Source organism: Sinocyclocheilus rhinocerous, unplaced genomic scaffold, assembly GCF_001515625.1.
Source record: "Sinocyclocheilus rhinocerous isolate Xijiao unplaced genomic scaffold, SAMN03320098_v1.1 scaffold2637, whole genome shotgun sequence".
Taxonomy (NCBI): Eukaryota; Metazoa; Chordata; class Actinopteri; order Cypriniformes; family Cyprinidae; genus Sinocyclocheilus; species Sinocyclocheilus rhinocerous.
The window spans coordinates 205,357-216,550 of record NW_015641805.1 but is presented as its reverse complement, the minus strand read 5'-3'; the positions used below and the strand labels follow the sequence as shown (position 1 = coordinate 216,550).

Sequence of the window (11,194 nt, the reverse complement as noted above, 5' to 3'; positions counted from 1 at the left end):
ATATATTTATATTCATATAATTTATATCATATATAAATATATTTAAAATATAAAAATAACTTATTTTTCTTAAATATATACACGCATGTGAGTGTATTTATATATACATAATAAATATACACAGTACACACACATATATTATGTACACAACAACTTTTATTTTGGATGCGTTGCCCAGCACTAATATTATTACAATTTAAAATAACTGTTTTCTATTTGAATACTGTACATTTTAAAATGCAAAGTTGAATTTTCAGCAGCCATTACTCCAGTCTTTAGTGTCACATGATCCTTTAGAAATTATTCCAATATGTTGATTTAGTGCTCAAAAATATTTATTATTATCAATGTTGAAAACAGTTGTGCTGCGTAGTAATTTTTGTGGAAACCATGATACATTTTGTTTTTCAGGATTCTTTAATGAATACAAAGTAAAAAAAGAATACAAAGTGAATCTATTTCAAATATAAAATCTTTTACAACATAAAATGTCTTTACTGATCCATTAAGCAATAAAACCGTAAAGTGTGTTCTAAGAAGTTCATAACATTTTAAATAACCAACTTCTAAATGAACTGAAATAACTGTCATAATGAAAAACACAAGCATAAAGGTGAAAGGTAGTATTAGCAGGACTAAACTGAACTCGAAAAAGTGAATAAAACCACTTAAATTCAACTAAACTGATTCGCTGTTGAAGTGAAGCAAATTTCTCAAGCATGAGGCAAAATGTCAGGAGCTCATCTATCGTGAGGTACGAGTAAAGAGTTTGTGGGATGCTTTGAGTGGAAGTGCTCACACATGACCAGTCGATACTCTCCTGAAACTGTCACACTGTGGCGGAAGAGGGAATAAATCTCTCCTGAGAATGGCATGCCAGTGCGAGTTATTGGGGCCCTACCGTAAAAGTGCATTGCATCACTTAATATAATCAATCAACAGCCCACAGAAATCTCCATAAATACAGCGTGAGGGGCTTTCAGAGGCAGATCCATGAGAGGTCAGATCACCGAGGGACTTAATATGGCAGACACTGAGACCCCACTAGACTGTAGTTAATGATGATTTTGTCTCCTTACTACCATCCTGTTGCCTCCTCTGATCTCTCAGTGTCTCGGTATAATTGTAAAAGAAGAAGTTAATTACACCATCTCCACTCCTGAACTTTGCTGTCAGAATGATTTCCAACTGGGACAGAAAATCCAGCGACGTGGGCAGAGTCTGGGACAGTGCTTCTATATACCACAGCCACTGTCTAAAAACATATCATGTGCCAGTTCAGCAAAGAGCTACTATTCTATTGGGTCAGTAGCAACTGTCATAACTCATGTATATAAATAATAATAATATATGTTATAAAAATATATTTTAATTAAAATGTCAGTCATCTATCTATCTGTATATATACATGTATAGATAGATAGAAAGATAAATGTACTGTAGATATAGATTTATAGATGTGTATGTGTGTGTGTGTGTGTGTGTGTGTGTGTTGTAATCAATGTTCTATCAATGTTCTAATTGATGAATTTGGTGACCAAAATATTCTTTTCATGCAAAATGACTTTAACTAATAAAACGTTAATTCTTAATGACATCATTCTCTAGGAACATCATTTCACCGTTTTGTCATTTTTTGTGGTTTAAGTTGATTTGTCTCTCTTTAAAACATTCCATCATATGTGATAAAATTACAGAACTTGATATGATTTAAAAAATTGCTTACAAAATTTTAAAAGGCTGTGTGTGTGTGTGTGTGTGATTATATATATATATATATATATAAAAAAAAAAAATTATATATATATATATATATATAAATTACCTATTGAGGGTCGAAATCCTCATGTAGGTAAACTCTTAGTCACTTACTGAGCAATGGTTAGGATTAGCACTTTATTTCTATCCCTAACTTGCCATTGTGTAAAAACAATCAAGTATAATTGCTGCATTACTTATTGAGCATATTTCTGGAATTCTGATATAGACTTCTGACTGCTTTTATAGAAATACTTCCTCAAATTAAAACACAAATGTGTTACAAAGCTCAATATATATTGCATAAGAGGAGTGGACCAATTGTTGGTTCCAGAAGGTATGATTTACACCGATCTGAAGACAACAGCTCACCATTTTGTTTGGCTGTTTCGTAGTCATCCTTGCACACGAGCCTCCCGTCCTCCATGAGGTAGAACTCATCACCGGTGGCCAGCTGCCTGCTGCACATTACACAAGCGAAGCAGTGAAGGTGGTACACAAAGTCCTGAGCTTTCCGGACCACCTGCGTCGGGGGAATCCCCTGCTGGCACGATGCACATTTTGTCCCAAAACGCCTGCAGGTACAAATATAGACACTTCAGTTTGATACAGATTCAAATTCAGGTATTATGCAGCTACAAAGACATGATTCCTATTTTCTGTTGAGCCAGGTTACAACCATTTGTTCAATGATTTTCACATAATGAAGACATTATTTTATGCCTAATCCGTATTCCAAGGTTACAATTATGGTCAATAACAGAAGAAAATGCAAACATGACGCAGATGTTTTCTACATCTATTGGTGTTTTACTGCGTCCAAACAGTGACAGAAAATTACAGATTTTGTGAACAAATGCTTATTTATAAACTTGTGTTTAACACAGGTGTGTTTACGTTCATTGACATTAAATGGAGCATTTGAACATATTTTCCCACTCCTTTGCAGATTATAAGTTAAATGATACATTTTGAATACTTCTTTTTGCCATTAAAAATGAAACTTTTGACATTTGACTGCTTTTGTTATTTAGATAAGTGCATTAAAGCTGATATATACATATATAATATGAAAAATATGTTATTTTGTGAAAAAAAATATTTTCTAATCATGTATACAGTATATATGCATGTATATAAATAATAATGTTAATTTGTACTTATACATTTTGAGAATATTTTTAAATATTCAAATGATAATTAATTTAAAATATAAGTATTCAAATATATATATATAAATATAAATACTGTATATCAAATATAAATATATCAAATATATATAAATATATAATTGTTAATGCTACCTTTTGTTATTTTGATGAGTGCATTAAAGCTGATACACATATCATTTGAAAAAGTTTTCTTCTTTGTGAACAAAACTGTGTGTGATGGAATATAAATAATCATGTATAATAAATAATATTTCTAAAATTACATTAAAATAAAGTTTTTATTGATATTTTTGAACTCATTATTACATTTTCTGCAAATCAGCATTATTTTTTTTCAAGTTGCAGGGCTGTGTTATTAAATGTTGAAATGAACATTAGTTAAGATTATGTAATGCTGTATAAGTATTATTCATTCTTAGTTCATGTTAACTAATGTTGTTAACCAATGTTAACAATTAAAACCTTATTGTAAAGTGTTACCCAAACTCGTTTTAGGGATTAAGCATCATTACATCTTGAATTTAACTGTGGCTATTTTCATAAGCAATCTATTTATAACTGCAAAGGCTGCAATAAGTTACAAAAGCTCAGAATACTATAGCAGGCATCTTTGTTTGTGCTTGTCATGTCCCTGGAGTTGACAAATGGTCTTGATCAATGTAGCAGAGGCAGAGAGATTCACAGGAGAGAGAGATAGAGAGAGGGGCCTCTAAACGCACATACAGAATGCCTCATAAAGCACTGAGTCAGAATAGGCTGTAAATCACAGTGTGAATACTACTAAATAAACCCTCCTTTTACTTAACCAAGGTGAAGTTTTTGCAACATTAACAGGAAGGCCAGCCCCCGCCCCTCGCCTGTGAAGCGCCAGCATTTCCTCCTCCATCCCCCTCTCCATCCTCCTCAGCAGCACCACCACGGTCTTAACATTAAAATCCCTCCTTTTGTCCCCACGGGCTTGCTAATAAAGTTAGCCTCCACTCTGAGTCTTGCTAGCGTTTTAGGTCTCATTGAAGCCTGTGACATTAAAACCTCTCAAACATGATTTGGTAAAAGCCACTACTGATCCTGTTTTGGATAAAAGTCAAACTTAATTTCCTTCCGTAAAGCCAAGGGGAAAATCCAATCGCAAAAAAGAAGAAAAGAAGAAGGAAAGGGAAGACACAGGGAAGAAGAGAAAAAAAAAATGCAAAGTTGCTTTCTTGAGTTCTTATATAGCACTGGGAATTGAATTTGGGAACATGCGGTCTTTGCGGCCGAGTTCCAGCACACTGTGCTTCCTAACCTGACACGAGAAAAATCACTGCACTTTATTAACCATGACAGAGAATCTATGTGCCAGCCTTTCCTTGAACATACTCTCCCCCCCACACACACACACGCTAGTGCCAAACAGCACTAAAAAGCACAAGGAATCAGATGTGAAATGCCTCTGTGTGAAGAGATTTGACAAAGCTGTTGTCTGAAACAGTCCGGTTCTCCAGTCCTTGATAATTCATGCAGCCAATACAGTGACCGAAACAATGTCCAGCATAGAACAGAAATTAAATAACATCTCTCATCATATTATGTACAATGATGTACTGGCCTACATAAGATTTTGCTCCATTAATGACTTAAAATATGCATTTATTTAATTGGATAAGTAAAGGTTGACTGTCTTCTATTTGTTTAGTTAGCCTATGTGATCTCTATTTGTCATATTCTAAAAAGAATTCATATTCATAATCACATCACATTTTGCTTTGCATTCATCAACAATAGTATGTGCTTAAAGTATTTATGATAGCAGCCTTGATTTTATTGTTTAGCTTCATAAAATGTATTAAACAGGAATAAAACAGAGAAATTAGACTAAATAGACAGACAGACAGACAGACAGACAGATAGATAGATAGATAGATAGATAGATAGATAAAGAATAAAACATTGATATAAGATATAACCTGATGGTGGGGAAAGGTAAATGCTAACAGTGCAAGAGAACATGGACTCACTTGAAGAAATCCTCTTTGCAGTAGACATTCCCCGCGCGAGAGAAACACTTGTCTGCCAGGAGCGCGTGACAGTCGGCGCACTTGAGACATTTTGAGTGCCAATGTCGATCCAGCACCTTCAAAATAAACTTATCCAGGATGTTTTGACTGCAGCCTGCGCAGTGAGGGATTTCTGGAGAAACACACGCACAGAAAGCGATTTGGGTGAAATGTGCTTACAGAAATGCTGAACTTGGTTTAAACAATATTTAGATAAAGTAACACTTTCTGACATTTCTAATAGGTTTAATTATTTTAAGTCAATAACAAATATGGTTGCATTATATAATGCTGGACAGCCCGTTAGGTATTGCACATTCAAATAAACAGAAATATCGTGAATTTACGCTTCACAGCCTACTTTATGTGTATTAATTTAATTGAAAAAGCTATTGATCTGTAATAATCTGGGGTAGGCCTATAGAAGCAGCAACGATCATACTATTTAAAGTTCTTAAATAAGTTACATGAAAAAAATGTAATCGCAAGGTGCTTGACTCGAAATAATTTTAGCATTAGGCTACTCCGCTCGAGTGCATTATTAAGAAACGTACAACCTTCTGTTAAAGTAAAATGAAATAAAACCCTAATAGTGATGGGGAAAATACTGAGGATACCTCTACTTTTTAAAAATGTAATTAACATTTAATATTTGTAAAAAGTAAACGACATCACAAAAACTGACAAAGAATTATGACAACAGCATTGAAAAAGACAAGAATAAAAACAAATACATGTATACTACTAATAATAGCATGCGCATGGAATTGTTATAATAAATAAGACTTGTATAAAATTGTTAAACAAATGCTATTTAATATTAAAAATATATAAATGCTGTGCTTAGTAAGTGATTAACGGACTTTAGAGATTAGTGTGAAAGTAAATTTGGAGTACCTTCCACAAGACAACCTATGGGACCCGTAAACGCTGGACAGGTGAGGAAAGATGTCCATTTGTTGGTAAATAATCAATATCCCAGAAGAAAACAGGCGAGGACATGAGGACATTGAGATTGAAATCATATAACTGGTCCATCGATTCTTTAACAGAAACAGTCTGTCACTTCAATTACTGTTGCTCAAGAACAAGTGCTCGAACAAAACAAACACACAAATCCGAAATCTAAAACCAAACAGAAATAAAATGCAATTGATCTTATTCCTTAAAATAGAGGAAACCCGTTTAAGCGTTCAGAGAATGAGAGCAATACTCGATATAATTTCTTCAAATCACAATATCATGACATTTAATATCGATATTTGACCTCTGATCCTCTATTCTTTCTGTCGGCAAGTTCTCACACGTGCTGTTTTAATGGATTCAACAAAAGCCAGGATTCTAATATGACGCAAGAGGATAGTATTTTTATCAAAGAAATCATTTTGATTTCAGCAGGTGCTAAAATGCGTAATCACGTGAATAGCGTTTTGTGCGTCATGTAAACGTACGGCAAATGTCTCAAAGTTCATCAAAACGGACCTCTACAGCAACCATAGCCAATAATATCACAATGACAGAGAACAGTGTTATCCACACAACCACGAAACACCATCAACACTAAAACAATGCGGTAAACATGAACTAAACAACACTGTAACATAAAATACATAAAATAAATGTAAATAACATCAAACACACACACATTTTAAACGTAATGCAAACAAATGAGAATCAAAATGTGATTCTGTGAATGACCCTTACTCATAAAATAACAAGCGTTTTTGTTTGTTTGTTTTATTTTTACAATTTTACCTAACACAATATTTTACCGTAAAATTGTACGAGTTAAATATATTGTTTTGCCTCAGTATATCCTATAGTATTTTAAAATATAAAATAATGTTATGTTCCCGTTTCTGGTAAGTTAATTTACAGGTAATTAACTATTTTTACCGTAGCATTTTACGTTAGTATATCCTATAGTATTTTAAAATATAAAATAATGTTATGTTCCCGTTCTGGTAAGTTAATTTACAGGTAATTAACTATTTTTACCGTAGCATTTTACGTCCTTGTTCCGTTGAAATGACTGTGCTGATAGTGCTGTGTGTGTGGTGCTGAAGGAACAGCGCCCAGCGCAGCTTCACTCACTCAACCGTCTTCAGCTTTTAACGCTCATTTACTCTAAGGATGTATTTGATTAGCCAGTCAATTAAAAGATGGCTACCACGACATGACTTCCTTTAACTTCAACGTATGCATCTGAAATATACCAATTCACTTTTGTTTCGTCTGATACTGGTTTTAAATCTTTGTTTTATCATTCAACACATTCTCATTTACATCTCGTTGTCGTGCAGGCTTCTATTTTCGAATGTTTTCTTTAAAAAAAAAAAATTACCCATATGTTGTTTTAAAAGCACCTTATTCATTTGAATAATAATATTTAGATCCATAACGCAAGAACAGATTATTCTTAAAATAATCCTCACTTAATCCATCATTTATACACCAAGGGGGGTTGAGTAGCAATATCTTTTAATCTATATCATTTAATGAAATTAAGCATTCGCCACTGACAGACTTATATTGCCTACTTAACCTTTTGGCCATTCTTTAACAAATAAAGTGGTTCGTTTTCTTTCAAATTATTTTCCAGCATTTTCATCAGTCTTCAGTTAAATACCCTTTGTTATTTTATTATGCACGGATCTAGTGACTAAAATTATGTTTTCTCTTTTTTTTTGAAAGAGGTAGAAACCAAGTCTGGTTCAAACAAGATGAGGTCCATCTGTACATTTCTGAAGCACGACTGTGAATAATTAGGTCAGGAATGTATCCAATTCAAACTCCATCTTGATGGTGAGATCAGATTATATAGGCCTAACGCAGATTAATTTGCGACTGATAAAGACCAGATGCGAAGATAATAGGCAATGCCTTTTAAAATATTAAATGTTCATGTACTGTATCTAGATGGTTTTATAATCTCTATTTCATTGTGACAAATAACATGGGATACACTCTGCCCCATTTAACCACTGCATTATAGAAAATCAGATTAATTATTTTTATATATATTTGTTTAGTTTCTAGCATCTTTTAGACTGTTGTTCCCAACCACAACCAACACAACTTGTTAAAAAGATGCAATGTAACTGTTCTAGCCAGCTGTGCGATCTAACAATCTGACTAATCAGAAATCAGTCTGGCTATATATAAATTTACATTGTGAGATTATAAATCTACATTTACACCAGACAAATTTTTTCGATGCTATTGCATGAATTCTGTTGCAGAGAGACCATATTCAAAAAGAACATTCATCAGTTCTCATCACAAACTAATATTTGGGATCTAATGCTCGAGATTAGATCAGAATTTCTGATTAACGATATATACAGTTTAAGACATTTAGATTAAAATAATAATAAAGCTATATGCGTCTGATTTGATTTTACCACCCAGATAGTAGTTCGCGTATAAGGAGTTTAATTAAAAGCTAGGCTACATGTTATTCAACAGTGGTGGCCCGCAGACGCCCGGAGGAGGCCTGCCAATTTTCTGAAGAACTAATCAATATAAGCAGAAGAAAAAGCCCTTACGTTGCAGTGACACTCCGAGGATGTCCGGCAGACCCTTCACTGCGCTCTCGCCGGGCAACACAGCCGCACTTTGCATCATTTTCATCCAGTCCGAGAAAACGCGCACATGCACCCGCTCGCGGAGGTCGGAGAATCTCAGATGTGCGTAAAATATTTTTTCTCCCCGGATAGTGTCCTTTTACAGTCCTCGCGCCTGTGGTTATCCTCGTGAAATAGTCGCTCGTGAGTTCGGGCTCGTGCGTTCTTTTGCCGTGTGTCACACAAACCGCTTGATTCATTCACACTGCAGGGGCGACCCTGACGTCACTCCCCCGGGGGGCCAATGGGAGGCGTGGACGGGAGCGAGAGGGGCGGGAACTTCTGCGGCTTGCGCTCTCAGGTGAGCGGAGAAAGCGATAAGGAAGTGATGACGATAAATACAGTGCCGCGACTGAAACCTCAGGATCTGAAGTGTTTTGAACAATTTTGTGACCTGGCAGGGGTCCGTCAAGCAAGTAAAGTAAATATTAGGCCTACGTGAATATTTAATAGGCCTACGTAGTTTCGATTCAGTGTTGCTTTATACGAATATAGCCTATATATATTGGGATGTACTGTAGCCTATTTAGACAGCCTAGTTAGACTGTAAAAATATTAATAACAAAAAATACGTAAAATGTTAGTGAACCCTGTTAATTGATTGCTTGTACGTTACCTTAACATACACTGTAAAATAAAAAATACTACTAATAATAAAATGTAAATTATTTCATTTTTTACTGTAAGAAATTGTAAAAAAAGAAAAGAGTATGAATTACAGTTATAAATTATCCCCACATCCTGAGAAAATTTGTAGTCAATATGTAGGCTATACTCACTGTAAGATAACTTATACTGTTAAAATTGTTAAAATATATAGTGAATTCCATCCGTGCACTATTACATTAGTTTACATTTTATTTAAAAGTAGGCTAGTTGGTTTCTTTTTTAATCTATCTTTTAATCTAATATTTTCATTAGCCTACATGTTAGGCTACACTTTAAATGCCTGAAAATAGCTCTCATAATTTCGCCCTGTTGACCGGAACAGTTCGCAGGACAAACACACGACTCAACAGTGCCTGGAATACTTTTGCTAAAAATACAAACTCAAGTGAGCCTTTACGTTGTTTATCAGCAGTCTCGACACAGTCGATCCTGACAAGATCATTTCATTCGAGCTTTTCTCCCTCCGGAGAGAGCGGAGTTCAAGCGAGATGAACTCAATCTTCACTTCCAATTCTCTTAATGGACAGTATAATGCGGCGCGTGAGCTCGCGAGCTCTGACAGTCACCGCTTCATGAAAACAAGCTTCAGAATGGAGCAGCCAGTCTCTTCATCGTCAGTCTGGCTGCTTTTCCACGTAACCTGTATCACGTATGTCTTTTGTGTTCCTTTTCTTATACCCCACTCCTCTCATTCTCATTTTTACAAATAGCCTACATAAAAGCACATTTTTTTATATTACAACATATGTTATGCAAGATCTGTGAGATGCTATAATCAAGAAGATTGCCTACAGTAAACGGCTGATGCGCGAAAGACAAAACTGTGCATATAGGCTACTGCAATTTGTAGTTTTCTGTAAACAGAAATACACATTTTATAAATTGTAAATACTATTTATAAAATATTTTTAAAAATAAGGTTAGGCTATTTCAAATGGCACATGAAATTCATCATTTCATAATTCTATTAAATTCTATCAGAATGCATTATGTAGTTCTACCTACCTTCTAACAAACAATTCTATCCAACACACAACACTTAACTGATTTTATATCTCTCAGTCTGCTGGTCAGTCTTGTTGAAACCAGTTAATGACAAATTTCAGAACACCAATTAATAACAAATGAAAAGCAATAACAATCTAAATTCTTCCACTTGAGACTGGAGGCACACAAAGTAACATCCAATACAGATAAAAATCGTCTCGTTTATACACAGCATATTTCAATCCCTGATTATCTTGCTTGTCTGATGTAAAAAACAAAAAGTGTATACAATTATAAATCATGGACAGCTATGTTACAGGGATATGTAAATAAGAAGTGGATGTCATCAAAGTCCGATTATCTCAAGTTTTAAACAACGCAACCCCGTCCAGAGTCTTGCTTAATGGCTCCAGTGTAATTTAGTTAAATGAAAGTGATCATCAAGCTGATTAAATGGTGGCAAACACAGCAGTCCTCAAGCTTCACCAGATTCCCTCTGCATGGGCCAATGGTGGACACGGGAATTATCCCGGGCCACGTTTTTCATTTTCATTTTGATTATGGCGAGGAGTTATTATGCAGATTATTCAATTACGCTGATGGTCAAGTGAAAATGTGAATTTAGTCTTGCTTAAACAGAACAGAGGAGCAAATGCTCTTAATGCTCAATGTTTTGCCACACGATTAAATACATTAATCCGCGTACAGTGGACGCGTTTTCACGAGCGCGCAGCTCTTTTGCGTCTCAAAGTCAGTTTAAGGCACTATAAAACGAACTAAAGGGCACCTGTCCGAACAATGAGAGACCTGTGCACTATAATTCAGCGATAGGGTGCGACTCCCGCTGACCCGAGCACCTTTAATTACTGCCAGTATTTCACATTATACGCATTCTGACACCACGAGCTGCTGCTCCATCATATCAGTAAAATACAGGTCTCTGAAC

General features: G+C 34.9%; 1 protein-coding gene across 2 annotated transcripts in view; it reads right to left on the bottom strand.

Moving 5' to 3' along the window:
• The window catches only part of LOC107755297 (LIM/homeobox protein Lhx4-like), a 12,829-nt gene extending 3,830 nt beyond the window's left edge, over window positions 1-8,999 (bottom strand). The window contains exons 1-3 of one of the 2 annotated variants that reach the window (XM_016572046.1): window positions 8,515-8,674; window positions 4,928-5,099; window positions 2,131-2,333 (exon numbers count right to left, since the gene is read on the bottom strand). In XM_016572046.1, the coding sequence (XP_016427532.1) occupies window positions 2,131-2,333; window positions 4,928-5,099; window positions 8,515-8,599 (460 nt within the window). In that variant the 5' untranslated portion in view covers window positions 8,600-8,674. Of the gene's footprint in view, window positions 1-2,130; window positions 2,334-4,927; window positions 5,100-8,514 lie in introns of both variants that reach the window. The other variant, XM_016572045.1, reaches the window with a different exon arrangement.
• Between the last annotated feature and the right edge of the window lie 2,195 nt (window positions 9,000-11,194).